The sequence below is a fragment of the Anomaloglossus baeobatrachus genome, chromosome 12 (genome assembly GCF_048569485.1).
Source record: "Anomaloglossus baeobatrachus isolate aAnoBae1 chromosome 12, aAnoBae1.hap1, whole genome shotgun sequence".
In the NCBI taxonomy this organism is placed as follows: domain Eukaryota; kingdom Metazoa; phylum Chordata; class Amphibia; order Anura; family Aromobatidae; genus Anomaloglossus; species Anomaloglossus baeobatrachus.
The window spans coordinates 50,423,734-50,446,666 of NC_134364.1; the positions used below are offsets into that span (position 1 = coordinate 50,423,734).

The window sequence follows — 22,933 nt, forward strand, 5'->3', positions numbered from 1 at the left end:
TCCAAATAGTGTGAAATGGTGAATAAAATAAGGAACTGCTGAATAAAATGAGGATTTTGGGTACTCGCCATAAAATCTTTCTTTTAGACTTAATTGGGGGACATATGAGACCATTGTGTATGCTGCTGCCACCAGGCAATAGAAAAAAAAAAGTTCTCTCCTCCTTACTAGTATACACCCACTAACTGGCATGGAGATAATCAGTTAGTGAGAAAGCAGTAGTAGAAGCAACAGTAAGGTAAGATAATGAAGAAACGTTGTTAAACAGTAGAACATATAACAAATGAATGCAATGGCAGGTGCTGTGTCCCTCAATGAAGGCTCCAAGAAAGATTTTTCAGGTGAGTACCCGAAATCCTCTTTTCTTTATTGCTTTATCAGGGTACACAGAAGAACATGGGAAATCCTAAAGCAGTCCCAAGGGTGGGCACAGGATAGTACTCTCAAGTCTGAGCTCGGACCACTGTGGCTTGCAGGACCCTTCTACCAAGGCTCACATCTGATTTGGCGTAGGTGTGAACCCTGTAGAAACTTGTGAAGGTATGAATGGGAGACTAGGTAGCAGCCTTGCATAACTATGAGACAGCCTGGTGACAGACAGCCCAAGAGGCCCCTACTGCGCGAGTGGAGGGAGCCGTGACCTTGAGTGACCCCATTATGTCCTAAATCCGGTAAGCTTCCAAGATAGCAGACCGGATGCAGTGGGCATGGGTGGATCTGGTGGCAGGAAATCCTCTATGATGACTGTCTGGAATCAGAGTCTGTTTGCCTGAAAGAAGCCACCCTGGCAATGTAGAGGTGGAATGCTCTCACAAGGTCCAGTTTATGGAGCGACTGGTCCAGAGGATGAGAAGGAGACAGGCAAAATAAAGGGAGTACAACGTCCTCGGTACGGTGAAAGGATAAACCACCTTAGGGAGAAAAGATGGAGTTGGACAGTAAGGCACCAAGCCCTGATATAACACCAGATAGGTAGAGTGGCAGTAGAGGGACTGCTTCTACTGCGGCTACCATCTTGCCCAAAACACTAATGCAGGGTGGAGACAGCTTGAAGGACGTTTGATAGAACAAATACTTCAGGGCAGAGCATTTGTCTTTAGACAGGAAGACTCTTGCACATGTGGTGACTAACAGCATTGACAGGAAAACAATGCGTTAGCCCAGAATCAGAGACAACTTTGCTTTGTTGATGATCTAGCAGAGAGGAGAAAGCGTTCAGTGTCATCTGCTAATTCTCGCGACATGATGACTGAGAAGGAGCTTTGATCAGAATGTCCTCCAGGTAAGGTATGAGGAGAACACCTCTGGTCCGAAGAAGGGCCAAGACGACTGCCATCGCCTTTGCTAAAAAACCCTGGATGTCTACTGAATATAGAAACATCTCAGCTCCAAGGAGGCCATCACTGAACGGACAGAATCAATTCTGAAGGGGTGGGGGATGGACATACCTACTCAATAACTTGAGGTTCAAGATGGGATGGACAGATCTGTCTTTCTTTGGGACCATAAATAGGTTTGAATAGAAGGGAATGACTACACCGGATCTGGAGAAAATTGATGGCCTTGAAGAAACCAGGGAAAGGAGAACGTTTTTGGGGGGGCCGGATATGAAGAAGAAAGAGTGAGGGAGGGTGGAAAACTACTGTATTTTGTAGCTATAGGAAATGACATCCCGAACCCAAGAGTTGTCGACTACGGAAAGCCACTTGTCTCAGAACCGGAGGAGATAACCACCCACCCTAAGAGGGTACCCAGGTGGAGACACTCCATTACGTTGAGGAGAATCTGTTGGATGTCGATGCCTTGCCTTGGTGTCCATAAGGACACCAAGAAGAGCAGACTTGGAGGGTCTTATTTTTCCACGATGGATGGGAGACTGGTCACGGCGACTGTTATTTTCGGATTAAAATTGGAGAAAGGAGTGAAAGGGAAACAAGCGACTGTTGGGGTGGATGTTTTGGCTTCAGTTGTGGAAGAGAGGTACTTTTACCCCAGGTGGCATCAGAAAAGATCTTGTCCAGTTTTTCTTAAAACAGGTTGGATAACCTGGAAAGGGGGACTGGTGGAAGATTTCTTGAGTGCAGAGTCCACATTACACACCTTCAGCCATAAGACTCTGAGGATTGTGACAATATTGCTGGCCATGAGAGCTGAACAAGTAACTGCATTTAGTGAAGTTGTTAGAATATATTTTCCAGCATGAACAATTTGGTCTGGCAAAGCCGCCAGTTCAGAGGTAGGAGCAGCAGACAGGATACCCTGGCGCAGGACCTTAGCCCGGGGCGAAACCGCCTTGGAGACTCTTGAAGAGGCACAGGGCGGGCAGTGGGCTGATCCCACAGCCTCAAAGGCAGATTTTGCTAGAGTCTCACTGTGCTTGTCGGAGTGATCCTTAAGCGAGGCCCCATCTGAGAGAAGAAGTATAGTGTTGGTGGAGAATCGGAAGACTATGCCCATCGCTGAAGAAGCTCAGACACACAAGGTTATAGGACTTCCATGCGTTTACGTCTATGGAAATGTTTTACTGGATGCTCGCATTCCACGGCAAAAATTCGGTAGAATTTTTCGTGGTTAACAAAAACTCAAGGAGGTAGTTTTAACTTCTTGAAAATTATGGACTGTTCAGATTGAGCTGGTTCCTTATCCTTAACAACTAAGAGTCTAATTAATGGCTATAATTAGACTATCCATCATATTCCGAAGCTTAGAAATTTATTGAGAGTCTAAATCAAAATATCAAAATCGGATTTGGATCAGGTGTCCGACTGTTGAGCCCCCGTAGTGTCGGAGGAAGGAGAATGAAAGAAGGATTCCATCCTGGAGGATGTTGAAGGAGTCGGAGATCTAGAAGAACTAGTGTGAGCTCACATCTTGAATCTCTTGCATGGTCTGACATGTCGGGGTTCAGGAACTGGGGAGTCTGACTCACCCTGAAAAGCAAACGGGCCCACAAGCTGGTGGCTGGATTAGGTAGACATTCTTTGACTGCAACCAAGGCCTGGGATACATTGAATTGGTCGGCAACTGACTGGGAGCGAGCCATGGTGCAGTTGGGGGGAGTGGACTCCTTCTCACCAGGAATGTGGCGTCGGTAAGCCAAACCTCAGACTCAGACTCCCTTATACAGTTGAGACCAGAAGTTTCCATCCAGCATCTATACAGACACATCTGCAGGTTTTTCCTCACTATTTGACATGAAATCAGAATAAACCTTTCCCGTTTTAGATCAATTAGGAACCAAAATTATTTATATTTGTCAAATGCCAAAATAATGAGAGACAGAGAAAGTTTTTAGGCATTTTTATTACTTTCTGCAAAGTCAAAAGTTTCCCTCCATCAGGGCTTTGTGATGGCCGCTTCAAAACATTGACTTTGTTATCCTTAAGCCACTTTGTAGCCAGTTTGGCAGTATGCTTCACGTCATTGCCCATTTGGAAGACCCATTTCTGCCCAAACTAAGTTACTGCCTGATGTCTTGAGCTGTTGCTTCAGTATTGCCACAATCTTCTTTCCTCATGATGCCATCTATTTTGTGAAGTGCACCAGTCCCTCCTGCGGCAAAACAACATGATGCTCCCACCCACTTTGTTTCACAGCTGGAATGGTGTTCTTTGGCTTCAAAGCTTTTCCCTTTTTCCTTCAACGTAACTATGGTCATTATGGCCAAACAGTTCAATTTTAGTTTCATCAGACCACAGGACATGTCTCCAAAAATTAAGGTTTTTGCTCCTGTGTGCATTTGGAAAAATTAAATCTGTCTTTTTTCTGTTTCTTTTGGAGTAATGCCTTCTTACTGGTAGAGTGGCCTTTCAGCTCATGCTGATACAGTACTCATTTCACTGTGGATAAATGCACAATCTTACCAGCTTCCACCACCATCTTCACAAGGTTTTTTGATTTTGTTCCTAAGTTGATATGTGCTTATCTGACCAAAGAATGTTCATCTCTAGTACACAGAACCAGTCTCCTTCCTGAATGGTATAATAGCTGGACATTCCGATCTAGTTTGTACTTACATATTATTGTTTGTACAGATGAAAGAGGCACCTTCAGGTATCTGGATATTGCACCCAAGGATGAACCGGACTTGTGCAAGTCCACAATTCTCTTACTGAGATCTTGGCTGATTTATTTTGACTTTCCCATGATACTACACAAGGAAGCAGTGTGTTTCAGGTGTGCATTAAAGTACATCCACAAGTGTGTCTCCAATTAACTCAGATGTTACCAATAAACCTATCAGAAGCTTCCAAAGACATGACATCATATGGGCTGTCCCATATTGTTTAAAGGCATAGTACTTTTAGTGTATGTAAACTTTGGACTTTGCAGAATAAAAATGCTTTAAAATATTCTCTCTCATTATTCTGGCATTTGGCAAATATGAACAATTTTGGTTCCTAATTGACCTAAAACGGGAAAGGTTTGTTCTGATTTCATGTCAGATAGTGAGAAAAACCTGCAGATGTGTCGTTATAGATGTATGTAAACTTCTGGTTTCAACTGTCTGATGTTTGTGATAAATTTACTGTAGTAAAATGGTAACATCACTACTTATATCATGTAGCTGAAGTGCAGCACAGATCCATCTCCTCTAAAAGCCTAGATTCTTTGATCAGGAAAATAACAGACACTTATAGGATATTTCAGAACTTTCCCAAATTCCTATGAAAAATATTCATCACATTGAACCACTGTACCCAATTTATTATGTATTTTAGGAGTCAAAGTCGGTCCATTTTATACCGACTCCACCAAAATGAACTCCGACTCCACAGCCCTGCTTCTCACTACGGGCCATGGGGGGCTCCTGTAGGGATTGCATATTGAGCGGGCTACAGTTTGGGCAAAGGGATGAGGTTGGACCGAAGGGAAACTTTTTGTAATAAGCAGCACAGGGAAAGTGAAGGACAAGAGCCAGAGAGCGTGGGAGCGACTCTCCATGAGATTAGACATATAAGTCTGCCTCCTACTGAGACTACGCTAAAACTGATGAGCCCCATGCCATTTGATGGGTGCAGCTTTTTTTTTTTTTTTTTTTTTTTTTTTTTTTTAATATAGGGATAAAAAAAAAGTAAAAAAAAAAACAAACAATATATGGGGTCCATCTTACACTCCGATGGTGACTTACTATAGGGGGGCAACAGCAGTGGTGGAGCGGGAGTCACAGGAGGCGGGGGGGGTATTTGCTGGAGTAGATCAATGCAGGCTGCTGTGTGGCTGGCCGCGGTGGGGCTGGCTGTGCTGGCTGTGTGGAGCAGAGCAGTGTGGGGGGTGAGATGCTCTGCCGGTGGTGCGATCTTCAAATAATGCCGCCGAAAACGGCACCTGTGCAGATTGAGCTCTTCCATCAGCGCACGTGCCTACTCCTGTGGGCATAGTTTGAAGAACGCCCTGCCGACAGAGCATCTCACCCCCGCACTGCTTTTGCTTCACACAGCACTCACTGCAGCCAGCACAACTCCACACTACTGACAGAGCATCTCACTCACCACAGCCAGCACAGCCCCACACTACTGACAGAGCATCTCACTCACCACAGCCCCACACTACTGACAGAGCATCTCACCCGCCACAGCCCAGCCCCGCCGACAGAGCATCTCACCTGCAGCAGCCAGCACAGCCCAGCACCGCCGACAGAGCATCTCACCTGCAGCAGCCAGCACAGCCCAGCACCGCCGACAGAGCATCTCATATGCAGCAGCCAGCACAGCCCCACCGACAGAGCATCTCACCCACCACACTGCCCTGCTCCACACCGTGTCCACTGCAGCCAGCGCAGCCCCACACTACTGACAGAGCATCTCACCCGCCACAGCCCAGCCCCGCCGACAGAGCATCTCACCTGCAGCAGCCAGCACAGCCCCGCCGACAGAGCATCTCACCTGCAGCAGCCAGCACAGCCCCGCCGACAGAGCATCTCACCTGCAGCAGCCAGCACAGCCCCGCCAACAGAGCATCTCACCTGCAGCAGCCAGCACAGCCCAGCACTGCCGCCAGAGCATCTCACCTGCAGCAGCCAGCACCGCCGACAGAGCATCTCATATGCAGCAGCCAGCACAGCCCCGCCGACAGAGCATCTCACCTCCAGCAGCCAGCACAGCCCCGCCGACAGAGCATCTCACCCACCACACTGCCCTGCTCCACACAGTGTCCACTGCAGCCAGCACAGCCCCACACTACTGACAGAGCATCTCACCCGCCACAGCCCAGCCCCGCCGACAGAGCATCTCACCTGCAGCAGCCAGCACAGCCCCGCCGACAGAGCATCTCACCTGCAGCAGCCAGCACAGCCCCGCCAACAGAGCATCTCACCTGCAGCAGCCAGCACAGCCCAGCACTGCCGCCAGAGCATCTCACCTGCAGCAGCCAGCACAGCCCAGCACCGCCGACAGAGCATCTCATATGCAGCAGCCAGCAAAGCCCCGCCGACAGAGCATCTCACCTGCAGCAGCCAGCACAGCCTCGCCAACAGAGCATCTCACCTGCAGCAACCAGCACAGCCCAGCACTGCCGCCAGAGCATCTCACCTGCAGCAGCCAGCACAGCCCAGCACTGCCGCCAGAGCATCTCACCTGCAGCAGCCAGCACAGCCCAGCACCGCCGACAGAGCATCTCATATGCAGCAGCCAGCACAGCCCCGCCGACAGAGCATCTCACCTGCAGCAGCCAGCACAGCCTCGCCAACAGAGCATCTCACCTGCAGCAACCAGCACAGCCCAGCACTGCCGCCAGAGCATCTCACCTGCAGCAGCCAGCACAGCCCAGCACTGCCGCCAGAGCATCTCACCTGCAGCAGCCAGCACCGCCGACAGAGCATCTCATATGCAGCAGCCAGCACAGCCCCGCCGACAGAGCATCTCACCTCCAGCAGCCAGCACAGCCCCGCCGACAGAGCATCTCACCCACCACACTGCCCTGCTCCACACCGTGTCCACTGCAGCCAGCACAGCCCCACACTACTGACAGAGCATCTCACCCGCCACAGCCCAGCCCCGCCGACAGAGCATCTCACCTGCAGCAGCCAGCACAGCCCCGCCGACAGAGCATCTCACCTGCAGCAGCCAGCACAGCCCCACCAACAGAGCATCTCACCTGCAGCAGCCAGCACAGCCCAGCACTGCCGCCAGAGCATCTCACCTGCAGCAGCCAGCACAGCCCAGCACCGCCGACAGAGCATCTCATATGCAGCAGCCAGCACAGCCCCGCCGACAGAGCATCTCACCTGCAGCAACCAGCACAGCCTAGCACTGCCGCCGACAGAGCATCTCACCTGCAGCAGCCAGCACAGCCCCGCCGACAGAGCATCTCACCCACCACACTGCCCTGCTCCACACCGTGTCCACTGAAGCCAGCACAGCCCCACACTGCCGACAGAGCATCTCACCCGCCACAGCCAGCACAGCCTCGCACCACCAACAGAGCATCTCACCCACCACAGCCAGCACAGCCCCGCACCGCCGACAGAGCATCTCACCCGCCACAGCCAGCACAGCCCCGCACCACCAACAGAGCATCTCACCCACCACAGCCAGCACAGCCCCGCACCGCCGACAGAGCATCTCACCCGCCACAGCCAGCACAGCCCCGCACCGCCAACAGAGCATCTCACCCGCCACAGCCAGCACAGCCCCGCACCGCCAACAGAGCATCTCACCTGCAGCAGCAAGCACAGCCCCACACCGCCGACAGAGCATCTTACCTGCAGCAGCCAGCAACGCCCAGCACCGCCGACAGAGCATCTCACCTGCAGCAGCCAGCACAGCCCAGCACCGTCGACAGAGCATTTCATATGCAGCAGCCAGCAGAGCCCCGCCGACAGAGCATCTCATATGCAGCAGCCAGCACAGCCCCGCACCGCTGACAGAGCATCTCACCTGCAGCAGCCAGCACAGCCCCGCCGACAGAGCATCTCACCTGCAGCAGCCAGCACAGCCCCGCACTGCCGCCAGAGCATCTCACCTGCAGCAGCCAGCACAGCCCCGCACTGCCGCCAGAGCATCTCACCTGCAGCAGCCAGAATTTTGTTTACTTACCGTAAATTCTTTTTCTTATAGTTCCGTATTGGGAGACCCAGACCATGGGTGTTTAGCTTCTGCCTCCGGAGGACACACAAAGTACTACACTTAAAAGTGTAGCTCCTCCCTCTGAGCTTATACACCCCATGGTGAGCCAGTCCCAGCCAGTTTAGTGCAAAAGCTGAAGAAGAATAGCCACCCACAAGTAGAACAGAGCAAGAGCCGGAACAACCAGAGACTCTGTCCACGACAACAGCCGGTGATAACACACGGAACAAGAAATTGCCAACAGGCAACAGGGAGGGTGCTGGGTCTCCCAATACGGAACTATAAGAAAAAGAATTTACGGTAAGTAAACAAAATTCTCTTTTTCTTTATCGTTCCTTTGGGAGACCCAGTCCCTGGGTGGGAAATAAACAGAAAAACTGAGAAGTAGGCAGAACCTAACTTCACAAGTGGGCGACAGCCGCCTGAAGGATGCGTCTGCCGAAGCTCGCATCTGCCGAAGCATGAGCATGCACTTGATAGTGCTTCGAGAAGGTATGCAGGCTAGTCCAAGTGGCAGCCTGACAGACTTGTTGAGCCGTAGCCTTTTGCCTAAAAGCCCAAGAGGCACCGACAGCTCTGGTCGAGTGTGCTTTGATCCCCGGCGAGGGAGGCACCTGAGTACTCTGGTAGGCGTCCGAAATGGTCGATCTAATCCAACGGGCCAAGGTCGGCTTAGAAGCAGGGAGACCCTTGTGCCGCCCTGTGGTTAGCACAAAAAGAGAGGTGCACCGCCTAAGCGCAGCGGTGAGAGACACATAAATCTGGAGAGCACGCACCAGATCTAGAGTATGCAGCGCTTTTTCAAAGCGATGAACAGGGGCCGGACAGAAGGAAGGTAAGGAAGAAGGGAATTTTGTTACTTACCGTAAATTCCTTTTCTTCTAGCTCTTATTGGGAGACCCAGACGATTGGGGTATAGCTACTGCCCTCTGGAGGCCACACAAAGCACTACACTAAAAGTGTAAGGCCCCTCCCCTTCTGGCTATACCCCCCCGTGGTATCACGGGTACTCCAGTTTTAGTGCCAAAGCAAGAAGGAGGAAGCCAACAACTGGTTTAAACAAATTAACTCCGAGTAACATCGGAGAACTGAAAAACCGTTCAACATGAACAACATGTGTACCCGCAAACAGCAAAAACAATCCCGAAGGACAACAGGGCGGGTGCTGGGTCTCCCAATAAGAGCTAGAAGAAAAGGAATTTACGGTAAGTAACAAAATTCCCTTCTTCTTCAGCGCTCTATTGGGAGACCCAGACGATTGGGACGTCCAAAAGCTGTCCCTGGGTGGGTAAAGAAATACCTCATGTTAGAGCTGCAAAACAGCCCCCCCCTACGGGGATGTCACCGCCGCCTGCAGGACTCTTCTACCTAAGCTGGCATCCGCCGAAGCATAGGTATGCACCTGATAATGCTTGGTGAACGTGTGCAGACTCGACCAGGTAGCCGCCTGACACACCTGTTGAGCCGAAGCCTGGTGCCGTAATGCCCAGGACGCACCTACGGCTCTGGTTGAGTGGGCTTTTAGCCCTGAAGGAACCGGAAGCCCAGCAGAACGGTAGGCCTCTATAATTGGTTCTTTGATCCATCGAGCCAAGGTGGCTTTAGAAGCCTGCAACCCCTTGCGCGGACCGGCGACAAGGACAAAAAGTGCATCGGAACGGCGCATGGGCGCCGTGCGGGAAATGTAGATCCTGAGTGCTCTCACCAGATCTAGCAAACGCAAGTCCCTTTCATACCGGTGAACCGGATGAGGATAAAAGGAAGGCAATGATATATCCTGATTAAGATGAAACGAGGATACGACCTTAGGGAGAAACTCCGGAATGGGGCGCAGCACAACCTTGTCCTGGTGGAACACCAAGAAGGGAGCCTTGGATGACAGAGCAGCCAGCTCAGACACTCGCCGAAGCGATGTGATCGCAACAAGAAACGCCACTTTCTGTGACAGGCGAGAAAAAGAAACTTCTTTGAGAGGCTCGAAGGGCGGCTTCTGGAGAGCCACTAGTACCCTGTTCAGATCCCATGGATCCAACGGCCGCTTGTACGGGGGCACAATATGACAGACCCCCTGCAGGAACGTGCGCACCTTAGGAAGACGTGCTAGACGCTTCTGAAAAAACACGGATAGTGCCGAGACTTGCCCTTTAAGGGAGCCGAGCGACAAGCCCTTTTCCAACCCTGATTGCAGGAAAGATAGAAAAGTGGGCAATGCAAATGGCCAGGGAGACACTCCCTGAGCAGAGCACCAGGTTAAGAAAATCTTCCACGTTCTGTGGTAGATCTTAGCAGAAGTTGACTTCCTAGCTTGTCTCATTGTGGCTACCACTCCCTGGGATAATCCTGTTGACGATAGGATCCAGGACTCAATGGCCACACAGTCAGGTTCAGGGCCGCAGAATTCTGATGGAAAAACGGCCCTTGAGACAGCAGGTCTGGACGGTCTGGAAGCGACCACGGTCGGCCGACCGTGAGATGCCACAGATCCGGATACCACGATCTCCTCGGCCAGTCTGGGGCGACGAGTATGATGCGGCTGCAATCGGATCTGATCTTGCGTAGTACTCTGGGCAAGAGTGCCAGAGGCGGGAATACATATGGGAGGCGGAAGTGCGACCAATCTTGCACCAAGGCGTCTGCCGCCAGCGCTCTTTGATCTCGCGACCGCGCCATGAATGCCGGGACCTTGTTGTTGTGCCGAGACGCCATTAGGTCGACGTCCGGCACTCCCCATCGGCGACAGATTTCCTGAAACACGTCCGGGTGAAGGGACCATTCCCCCGCGTCCATGCCCTGGCGACTGAGGAAGTCTGCTTCCCAGTTTTCTACGCCCGGGATGTGAACTGCGGATATGGTGGATGCTCTTTCCTCCACCCACATCAGAATGCGCCGGACTTCCTGAAAGGCTTGCCTGCTGCGCGTCCCTCCTTGGTGGTTGATGTATGCCACCGCTGTGGAGTTGTCCGATTGGATTCGGATCTGCTTTCCTTCCAGCCACTGTTGGAAGGCCAGTAGGGCAAGATACACTGCCCTGATTTCCAGAACATTGATCTGAAGGGTGGACTCCTGCTGAGTCCACGTCCCCTGAGCCCTGTGGTGTAGAAACACTGCTCCCCACCCCGACAGACTCGCATCTGTCGTGACTACTGCCCAGGATGGGGGCAGGAAGGATCTTCCCTGAGACAATGAGGTGGGAAGGAGCCACCATTGCAGAGAGTCCTTGGCCGTCTGGGAAAGAGAGACTTTCCTGTCTAGGGAAGTCGTCTTCCCGTCCCATTGGCGGAGAATGTCCCATTGAAGTGGACGCAGATGAAACTGCGCAAAGGGAACTGCTTCCATGGCTGCCACCATCTTCCCTAGGAAGTGCATGAGGCGCCGTAAGGGGTGCGACTGGCCCTGAAGGAGCGATTGCACCCCTGTCTGTAGGGACCGCTGCTTGTTTAGCGGAAGCTTCACTCTCGCTGCTCGAGTATGAAACTCCATGCCAAGATACGTTAGTGACTGTGTCGGTGACAGATTTGACTTTGGAAAGTTGATGATCCATCCAAAAGTCTGGAGAGTCTCCAGCGTAGCCTGTAGACTGAGTTGGCATGCCTCTTGAGAGGGTGCCTTGACAAGTAGATCGTCTAGGTAAGGGATCACCGAGTGTCCCTGAGAGTGCAAGACTGCTACCACCGCCGCCATGACCTTGGTGAAGACCCGTGGGGCTGTCGCCAGACCAAATGGCAGAGCTACGAACTGAAAATGGTCGTCTCCTATCACAAAACGTAGAAAACGTTGATGTTCTGTAGCAATTGGCACGTGGAGATAAGCATCCTTGATGTCTATTGAGGCAAGGAAGTCTCCTTGAGACATTGAGGCAATGACAGAACGGAGGGTTTCCATCCGGAACCTCCTGGCGTGCACATGTTTGTTGAGCAGTTTTAGGTCCAGAACAGGACGGAATGAGCCGTCCTTTTTTGGCACCACAAAGAGATTGGAGTAAAACCCTCTCCCTTGTTCCTGAAACGGTACAGGAACCACTACTCCCTCCGCTCTTAGGGAGTCCACCGCCTGCCGCAGGACATCTACACGGTCTGGGTGTGGGGAGGTTCTGAAGAACCGAGCTGGAGGACGAGAACTGAACTCGATTCTGTACCCGCGCGACAAAATGTCCGTCACCCACCGGTCTTTGACCTGTGACATCCAAGTGTCGTAAAAGCGGGAGAGCCTGCCCCCGACCGGAGATGCGGAGGGAGGGGACTGGAAGTCATGAGGTAGCCGCTTTGGAAGCGGTTCCTCCATTTGCTTTCTTGGGGCGTGAATGAGCCCTCCAGGAATCTGAGTTTCTTTGCGTCCTCTGAGTCCCTTTGGACGAGGAGAATTGTGTTTTGCCCGAACCTCGAAAGGACTGAAACTTCTGCTGCCACTTTCTCTGCTGAGGTTTGCTTGATCTGGGCTGGGGTAAAGAGGAGTCTTTACCCTTGGACTGTTTAATGATGTCAGCCAGTGGCTCGCCAAACAGTCTTTCTCTAGACAAAGGCAAGCTGGTTAAACATTTTTTGGAACCAGCATCTGCTTTCCAGTCCTTTAACCACAATGCCCTGCGCAAAACTACCGAATTGGCAGACGCCATTGAGGTGCGGCTGGTAGATTCTAGGACCGCATTGATAGCGTAAGACGCAAACGCGGACATCTGCGAGGTAAGGGACGCCACTTGCGGCACCGCTGGATGTAAGATAGCATCCACTTTCGCTAAACCAGCTGAAATAGCTTGTAGCGCCCATACGGCTGCGAATGCTGGAGCAAACGACGCGCCGATAGCTTCATAGACAGATTTTAACCAAAGGTCCATCTGTCTGTCATTGGCATCTTTAAGTGAAGCGCCATCTTCCACTGCAACTATGGATCTAGCTGCAAGTTTGGAAATCGGGGGATCCACCTTTGGACACTGGGTCCAGCGCTTGACCACCTCAGGGGGGAAAGGATAACGTGTATCCTTAGAACGTTTAGAGAAACGCTTTTCTGGATGAGCATCGTGTTTCTGGATTGATTCTCTGAAGTCAGAGTGATCCAACAGAGCACTTAATTTACGCTTGGGATAGAGGAAACGAAATTTCTCCTGCTCTGCCGCTGCCTCTTCTGCTGAAGGGGTTGGGGGAGAAATATCTAACAGCCTATTGATGGCTGAGATAAGATCGTTTACCATGGCGTCCCCATCCGGGGTATCCAGATTGAGAGGGGTTCCAGGATTAGACTCCTGATCACTCTCTTCAGACACATCACAGGGAGACTGATTGCGCTGAGACCCTGAGCAGTGTGATGACGTTGAGGGTCTTTCCCAGCGAGCCCGCTTGGGGTGGCTGGGGCAATCATCTGAGTCATCATACTCATCCTGAGAGGCCGGGGACCCCCTTGCAGTCTGGATTAAATCCAACTGCGGAGGGTTAGAGGACATAGACCTCGCCGTGTCCATAGACTGAGCCCCAGGCATGGATTGCAAAGTTTCCAGGATTTTTGCCATAGTCACCGACATATTAACCGCAAAAACTGCAAAGTCTGACCCTGACACCGGGGCAGGACTTACAGGCGTCTCAGCCTGGGTCACTATCTCTCCTGACTCCGGCTGGCGAAGCAGCACCGGATCTGAGCATTGCACACAATGGGGGTCTTTGGAACCTGCTGGTAGAGCAGTCCCACAAGCAGCACACACAGTGCACACAGCCCTAGCCTTGGCAGCTTTGCGTCTTGTGGATGACATGCTGCTGCTTCCTCAGAGCGATCTGGGTATTCAGCCAGGAAGCGACCTCACAGTGCAAGAAATCAATAAATCTCTATGTCCAGTGACACAATACACTAACATACACTGAGGCACTAGAGGGGCCAGCTGAAAAGCCGCTTACCGCCCGCTAAAGAGCGGGTGTGTGGTCTTCCAAAGCCCCTCAGTCTAGGTCTCCCAGAGCCTTGCGTCCTTCTTCCAGCCAGCCATGCATGTAATGGCTGCCGGCGTCCTGAGGGAAGAAGGGGGGCGGGCCCTGGGCGTTCCTGACCAAGAGCGGGAAGCCTGCTCCCTCTGTGCCTAGTGTGAGAGCTGGAGCATGTAAATCAGGCTCCAGCCCTCCTCGCTGCCGTGAAACAGCGTCTCTCCCCTACCCTGATTGACAGGGTGGGGGCGGGAACGATCGGAGCTGCCGGCGTCCTAGGCCCAAAAGCCGGGGACTAGAGTTATAAACGCCGCCGCCGTAAAAGCGCGGTCGGCGTATCCCCGGCGCACCACAAGTCACAGCAGCGCCGCCCGATCCAGTGAGGGTCGGCGCTGCGTTCCCAGAACACAAAGTCCCCCAGATGACTGTAGGAACACCAGCTCAGTGTACGGTCCCCGGCGCACTACAACACCCAGCCAGCCCGGAGTGTGTCTGTGCCTGCCGGGGACACAGAGTACCTGTATGATGCAGGGCCCGGTCCCTGATGGTACTCCTGCTCCGTATCCATCAGGTTCTGATGGGTCTGTGGATGGAGCCCGGCGACAGAGCTTTGAGGCCGGCAGGATCCCACTTCCACAGAACCCCCAAGGGGATGTGGAAGGAAAAACAGCATGTCAGGCTCCAGCCCTGTACCAGCAATAGGTACCTCAACCTTACAACACCATCCAGGGGTGAGAAGGGAGCATGCTGGGAACACTATATGTGTCCTCTTTTCTTCCATCCGAACTAGTCAGCAGCTACTGCTGACTAAAATCTGTGGAGCTATGCATGGAATGTCTGACCTCCTTCGCACACAAAGCTAAAACTGGAGTACCCGTGATACCACGGGGGGGTATAGCCAGAAGGGGAGGGGCCTTACACTTTTAGTGTAGTGCTTTGTGTGGCCTCCAGAGGGCAGTAGCTATACCCCAATCGTCTGGGTCTCCCAATAGAGCGCTGAAGAAATGTCCTGGTTAAGGTGCAAGGGAGAGACCACCTTAGGAAGAAAGTCCGGAGTCGGACGGAGAACCACCTTGTCCTGGTGAAAAACTAAAAAAGGTGACTCCGAGGAGAGCGCAGCCAAATCAGAGACTCTCCTGAGAGAAGTTATGGCAACTAGAAAGGCCACTTTCTGAGAAAGACGATACAAAGAAACCTCCCTAAGAGGCTCAAAAGGGGGTTTCTGCAATACCGTGAGGACCAAGTTAAGGTCCCAGGCATCCAAGGGCCGCCGATAAGGCGGAATGATGTGAGACGCGACTTGCATGAAGGTGCGGACCTGAGCCAGCCGGGCGAGACGCCGCTCGAACAGTACTGACAGAGCGGAGACTTGTCCCTTGAGAGAGTTGAGGGACAGTCCTAGCTGCAGACCGGACTGTAAAAAAGACAGAAGGGTCGGCAAAGAGAATGGCCAAGGAAGATGGCCGGAAGAGTGAACTCTGCCTGAGAAATGGCCGCCGGAGCGAAGACAGGGGGCGGGACTTGGGGGCATTCCTGTAGGAGAGCGGGAACTGGAGGGCCATAGAGACTTGCAGGGGAGGAAACACGCCCCAGCAGTGGGGAGTGTCCCTCCCCTGTGCAGAACGGCCGCCGGGAGGAGCCGTGCCTGTCCCTCTTGCATGAGTGACATGCGAGGGTAGTTAACAGAAACTAGGCCTCCGGCAAAGCCGGGGCCTAAATTTAAGCGGCGAGGCCGACGCGCAGGCACCATCGGCGCGGTTCTCAGGCGAAAGCTAGAGAACCCGCCGGAAATGTCAAAATAAATACATTCAGCATACTCTCCCCATACAATAAAGAACAGGGACCCCCAACACATAAACGTCTCAGGTACTTAGCTGTCGAGACGCAGGGCCAGGTCCCTGGGGATGAGTGCTCCGGTCCAACAGAATCCTCAAGGGGCTGTGGATGGAGACCGGTCTCCTGCCAGGCATGGAGACCGTGCTGGCTCCCACTTCAAGCCAGAGCCCAGGAGGGATTGTGAAGGAGCACGGCATGTAAGGCTCCAGCCTTGGAAATCAACCTTACAACACCGCCGACACAGTGGGGTGAGAAGGGACATGCCGGGGGTCCAGACGTGGACCCGCACTTCTTCAATCTCTTACAAAGAAAAAATCATGAGAATGCATGTGTGGATGTATGCCTCCTGAACACAAAGCGATAAACTGGCTGGGACTGGCTCACCAGGGGGTGTATAGGCTCAGAGGGAGGAGCTACACTTTTAAGTGTAGTACTTTGTGTGTCCTCCGGAGGCAGAAGCTAAACACCCATGGTCTGGGGTCTCCCAAAGGAACGATAAAGAAATATATATATATTTGGGTTGCATTTTTATTTTAGTGGTACAGTTTTGCAGGACACGAAGGTTTGATTGCTTTTATAAATAACTCCTCTATAATATTGCACTGGAATTGGTACTGGGAAATACCTGCACAGTTCTCCCCTCCTTGTCGGCCCTCAATTGCTCTGCCTGTAGGAGATCTTCTACTGTCTTGATCTTACCGTCCTTCTCATTAATCCTAAAAAGATAATTAACATTTTATACAAAAAAAGTTGACATCATTGTAGCCACCTACTATAGCATTGTAGCACTAATCAGTCAAAGCAGCCAACCAATATCTATGCTTGAATTGCAGCTGGTCTCCCCATACAATATTTTTGTGTAATGGGAGCACCAGCTCAGATTTTAGGGTTTTACAGTTTAAATTCAACGACGGGGATAGCAAATAATGTCCAAGATGTCAAACAATTCCAAAAATCAAAGCTAAACGTTAACTTACACAGTTTTTAGATCTTCAACCACGGATGTGAGGGCCACCTGAAATAACACGAGGCAAAGTTTTTTAACAAAGTTTCCATGAAAAGAAGGGAATTTTGTTACTTACCGTAAATTCCTTTTCTTCTAGCTCCAATTGGGAGACCCAGACGATTGGGGTGTATAGCTACTGCCTCCGGAGGCCACACAAAGTATTACACTAAAAAGTGTAAGGCCCCTCCCCTTCTGCATATACACCCCCCGTGGGATCACGGGCTGCTTCAGTTTTAGTGCAAAAGCAAGAAGGAGGAAAGCCAATAACTGGTTAAACAATTCAATCCGAAGGAACATCGGAGAGCTGAAACCATTCAACATGAACAACATGTGTACCCGAACAACCCAAAAATCCCGAAGGAACAGGGGCGGGTGCTGGGTCTCCCAATTGGAGCTAGAAGAAAAGGAATTTACGGTAAGTAACAAAATTCCCTTCTTCTTCGGCGCTCCATTGGGAGACCCAGACGATTGGGACGTCCAAAAGCAGTCCCTGGGTGGGTAAATTAATACCTCAAGTTTGGACTGTAAAAACAGCCCTTCCCTACATGGAGGCAACCGCCGCCTGCAGGACTCTTCTACTTAGGCTGGCATCCGCCTAAGCGTAGGCATGCACCTGATAACGCTTGGTGAAGGTGTGCAGACTCGCCCAGGTAGCCGCCTGGCACACCTGCTGAGCCGTAGCCTGGTGCCGTAATGTCCAGGACGCACCCACGGCTCTGGTAGAATGGGTCTTCAGCCCTGATGGAACCGGAAGCCCAGCAGAACGGTAGGCTTCAAGAATTGGTTCCTTGATCCATCGAGCCAGGGTGGATTTGGAAGCCTGCGACCCTTTGCGCTGACCAGCGACAAGTACAAAGAGTGCATCCGAGCGGCGCAGGGGCGCCGTGCGGGAAATGTAGATTCTGAGCGCTCTCCTCAGATCCAACAAATGCAAATCCAATTCATATCGATGAACTGGATGAGGAGAAAAGGAAGGTAAGGAGATATCCTGACTGAGATGAAAGGGGGATACCACCTTAGGGAGAGACCCCGGAATCAGGCGCAGCACAACCTTGTCTTGGTGAAACACCAGGAAGGGAGCTTTGGATGACCGCGCTGCTAGCTCGGACACTCTCTGAAGAGACGTGACCGCTACCAAAAAGGCCACTTTCTGTGAAAGTCGAGAAAGTGAAACATCCCTCAGAGGCTCAAAGGGCGGCTCCTGGAGAGCAATTAGTACCCTGTTCAGATCCCATGGGTCTAACGGCCTCTTGTACGGAGGGACAATGTTACAAACCCCCTGCAGGAACGTGCGCACCTGAGGAAGTCGTACTATGCGCTTCTGAAAGAATACAGACAGCGCTGGGACTCGTCCGTTAAGGGAGCCGAGCGACAAACCTTTTCCCAAACCAGATTGCAGGAAGGAAGGAAAAGTAGGCAATGCAAATGTCCAGGGAGACACTCCCTGAGCAGAGCCCTAAGATAAGAATATCTTCCACGTCTTGTGGTAGATCTTGGCAGACGTCGGCTTCCTAGCCCGTCTCATGGTGGCAATGACGTCTTGAGATAATCCTGAAGACGCTAGGATCCAGGACTCAATGGCCACACAGTCAGGTTCAGGGCCGTAGAATTCAGATGGAAAAACGGCCCTTGGGACAGTAAGTCTGGCCGGTCTGGTAGTGCCCACGGTTGGCCGACCGTGAGATGCCACAGATGCGGGTACCACGACCTCCTCGGCCAGTCTGGGGCGACGAGGATGGCGCGGCGGCAATCGGAGCTGATCTTGCGTAGCCCTCTGGGCAACAGTGCCAGAGGGGGAAACACATAAGGTAGCTGGAACTGCGACCAATCCTGAACTAAGGCGCCTGCCGCCAGAGCTCTTTGATCGTGAGACCGCGCCATGAAAATCGGGCCCTTGTTGTTGTGCCCAGACGCCATTAGGTCGACGTCCGGCCTCCCCCAGCGGCTACAGATTTCTTGAAACCCGTCCGGGTGCAGAGACCATTCCCCTGCGTCCATGCCCTGGCGACTGAGGAAGTCTGCTTCCCAGTTTTCTACGCCCGGGATGTGAACTGCGGATATGGTGTATGCTCTGTCTTTCACCCACATCAGAATCCGCCGGACTACCTGGGAGGCTTGCCGACTGCATGTTCCGCCTTGGTGGTTGATGAATGCCACCGCTGCGAAGTTGTCCGACTGAATTCGGATCTGTTTGCCTTCCAGCCTCTGCTGGAAGGCTTGCAGGGCAAGATACCCTGCCCAGATTTCCAGAACATTGATCTGAAGGGTGGACTCCTCTGAAGAGAGTCCTTGCCCGTCTGAGAAAGGGGTACGTTCCTGTCTAGGGACGTCGACTTCCCATCCCATTGGCGAAGAATGTCCTATAGAAGTGGACGCAGATAAAACTGCGCGAAAGGGACTGCCTCTGCATGAGGCGTCTTAAGGGGTGTGACTGGCCTTGAAGGAGAGACTGCACCCCAGTCTGTAGTGAACGCTGTATGTCCAGCGGGAGCTGCACTATCGCTGAGAGAGTGTGAAGCTCCATGCCAAGACATGTCAGCGATTGGGTCGGTGTCAGATTTAACTTTGAAAAGTTTATGATCCACCCGAAACTCTGGAGAGTCTCCAGCGCCACGTTCAGGCTGTGTTGGCATGCCTCTTGAGAGGGTGCCTTGACAAGTAGATCGTCCAAGTAAGGGATCACAGAGTGACCCTGAGAGTGCAGGACTGCTCCCACTGCTGCCATGAACTTGGTGAAAAGCCGTGGGGCTGTCGCCAGACCGAAGGGCAGGGCTACAAACTGAAGATGCTCGTCTTCAATAACGAATCGTAGCCAACACCGGTGCTCTGGAGCAATCGGCCGTGGAGATAAGCATCCTGATGTCTATTGACGCTAGGAAATCTCCTTGAGGCATTGAGGCAATGACGGAGCGGAGGGATTCCATCCGGAACCGCCTGGTTTTCACGTGCTTGTTGAGCAGTTTTAGGTCCAAAACGGAACGGAAAGAGCCGTCGTTTTTTGGTACCACAACCAGATAGGAGTAAAAACCGTATCTTGTTCCTGAGGAGGAACAGGGATTACCACTCCTCCTGCCTGCAGAAGAGCATCGGCTCGGTCGGAAGGTGAGGAAGTTCTGAAGATCTAGTCGGAGGACGAGAACAGAACTCTATCCTGTACACGTGAGACAAAATGTCTCTCACCCACCGGTCTTTGACCTGTGGCAGCTAAATGTCGCCAAAGCGGGAGAGTCTGCCACCGACCGCGGATGCCGAGAGAGAGGGCTGAACGTCATGAGGAAGCCGCCTTGGTAGCGGTTCCTCCGGCTGCCTTCCTTGGGCGTGATTGAGCCCGCCAGGAATCTGCGCCTCTCTGAGCCTTTTGAGTCCTTTTGGACGAGGACAATTGGGACCTGCCCGAGCCTGGGAAGGACCGAAACCTCGACTGTCCCTTCCTCTGTTGTGTTTGATCTGGGCTGGTGTAAGGAAGAGTCCTTACCCTTGGACTGTTTAATGATTTCATCCAGTCGCTCACCAAACAGTCTGTCACCAGATAATGGCAACTGGTTAATCACTTTTTTGGAAGCAGAATCTGCTTTCCATTCCCTCAACCACAAGGCTCTGCGTAAAACCACGGAGTTGGCGGACGCCACTGACGTACGGCTCGTAGAGTGCAGGACATCATTAATAGCGTAAGTCGCAATGCAGACATTGCGAGGTTAAGGACGCCATCTGCGGCACAGATGTACATGTGACAGTGTCCACGTGCGCAAGACCAGCTGAAATAGCTTGGAATGCCCATACGGCTGCGAATGCCGGAGCAACCGACACGCCGATAGCTTCATAGACAGAATTCAACCAGAGGACCATCTGTCTGTCAATGGCATCTTTAAGTGAAGTCCCATCTTCCACTGCAACTATGGATCTAGCCGCAAGCCTGGAGATTGGGGGATCCACCTTTGGACACTGGGTCCAGCGCTTGACCACGTCAGGGAGAAAAAAGGATAACGTGTATCCTTAATACGATTGGAGAACGCTTATCTGGATAAGTGTGGTGTTTCCGGATTGCTTCTCTGAAGTCAGAGTGGTCAGAAAAGTACTCAATATACGCTTGAGATACTGAAAAGGGATTTCTCCTGCTGTGAAGCTGACTCCTCCACCGGAGGAGCAGGGGGAGAAATGTCCAACATTCCATTGATGGACGCTAGAAGATCATTCACTATGGCGTCACCATCCGGTGTATCCGGATTGAGAGCGGTCTCAGGATCCGAGTCCTGATCAGCTACGTCTGCCTCATCATACAGAGAGTCCCGCTGGGACCCTAACCAGTGATGAAGCCGAGTGCCGCTCCCAGCGAGCTCGCTTAGGCTGTCTGGGACTGTCGTCCGTGTCAGAGCCTGCGCCCTGGGATGCATGGGACCCCCCCGGAGCACTGAGTTGTTCCAATGAGGGTGGCCAGGGAGCATTGTATCAACATTGCCCATGGTCCGTCTGGACTGCAAAGTCTCTAAGATGTTAGTCACAGACAATCTATCAGCCGAAACTGCAACTCCGTCCCTGTCCCTGGACAGGGTTCACAGGTGGTTCCTTTGGCCACCTGTAGCAGAGACCCCGGCTGATCAAGTGCTACAGGGGAGCATTGCACACAATGGGGACAGTGGAACCTGCCGTGTGGAACAGTACCACGTGCAGTACAAGCAGCATAGAAAGCCTGTGCCTTGGCACCCTTGCTTTTTTGCTGCTGTTGTCTAGGCATCTAGAAATATATAGCCAAGAATAGCGACCGTACAGTGCAATGTATAGCATACAAGCAGCAAGTACAAATGAACACTTCAGCACATGCAGTCCAAGCAGCATAGAAAGCCTGTGCCTCAGCACCCTAGCTTTTTTGCTGCTGTTGTCTAGCCATCTAGGAGTATATAGCCAAGAATAGCGACCGTACAGTGCAGTGTATAGCATACCAGCATAAAGTACAAATGAACACTTCAGCACATGCAATACAAGCAGCCTAGAAAGCCTGTGCCTTAGCACCCTTGCTTTTTGCTGCTGTAGTCTAGCCATCTAGGCATAAAATACAAATGGCATTAGTGGGGTCAGCACTTCAGGTGCTGCTTACCGCCCGCACAAAGGCGGGTGTGTGGTCGCCCGAATCCTGTGACTGGTTGCCCAGAGCTTGTCTCCCTTCTCCAGCCCAGACTGCGTGCAGGAATGGCTGCCGGCGTCTTGTGAAGAGGGGCGGGCCGTGGGCGTGCCCCAGACAAGAGCGGGAAACTGGCGTCCCACTGTGTCCAGTGAAGGGGGCTGGAGAATGCAAAGCAGACTCCAGCTCCCGGCGCTGACTTTCTGTACAGCGTCCCGCCCCTCCCCTGACTGGCAGGGCTGGGGGCGGGAACGAAGCGAAAACTAGGCCGCAAAGCCGGGGACTCGAGTAATAAGCGCGGCCGTCCTATGTGCACGGCCAGCGCGGAAGTCCCCGGCGCACCACAAGTTCCAGCCGCGCCACAGTGTAAAACACCCCGCAGCGGCCGGCGCGGCAGTTTCTAACACATAAATTCACTCAGCTAAGCTGCAGTGAATAATAGCACAAGCGCTCCGCGCTGTTGTCCCCGGCGCACTAACATACCCAGCAATGCTGGTGTGAGTGTGCGCGATGTGTACGGGGACACAGAGTACCTTAATGTAGCAGGGCCCTGTCCCTGACGATACTCAGCTCCATATCCAGCAGGATCTCCGGGTCTGTGGATGGAGCCCGGTCTCAGTGCCTGGAGACCGGTAAGATCCCACTTCACCCAGAGCCCTGAGGGGGGATGGGGAAGGAAAACAGCATGTGGGCTCCAGCCTCCGTACCCGCAATGGGTACCTCAACCTTAACAAACACCCGACAAAAGTGGGGTGAGAAGGGAGCATGCTGGGGGCCCCATATGGGCCCACTTTTCTTCCAACCGACATAGTCAGCAGCTGCTGCTGACTAAAAACAGTGGAGCTATGCGTGGATGTCTGACCTCCTTCGCACAAAGCATAAAACTGAAGCAGCCCGTGATCCCACGGGGGGTGTATATGCAGAAGGGGAGGGGCCTTACACTTTTTAGTGTAATACTTTGTGTGGCCTCCGGAGGCAGTAGCTATACACCCCAATCGTCTGGGTCTCC

General features: G+C 52.5%; 1 protein-coding gene across 12 annotated transcripts in view; it reads right to left on the reverse strand.

The window, feature by feature from the left end:
• The window catches only part of KTN1 (kinectin 1), a 256,665-nt gene that overhangs the window by 88,773 nt on the left and 144,959 nt on the right, over positions 1–22,933 (reverse strand). For all 12 annotated transcript variants that reach the window (XM_075329993.1, XM_075329992.1, XM_075329990.1 and 9 more), the window contains 2 exons: positions 16,780–16,817; positions 16,428–16,518 (listed from right to left, as the gene is read on the reverse strand). In XM_075329993.1, the coding sequence (XP_075186108.1) occupies positions 16,428–16,518; positions 16,780–16,817 (129 nt within the window). The remainder of the gene's footprint in view (positions 1–16,427; positions 16,519–16,779; positions 16,818–22,933) is intronic.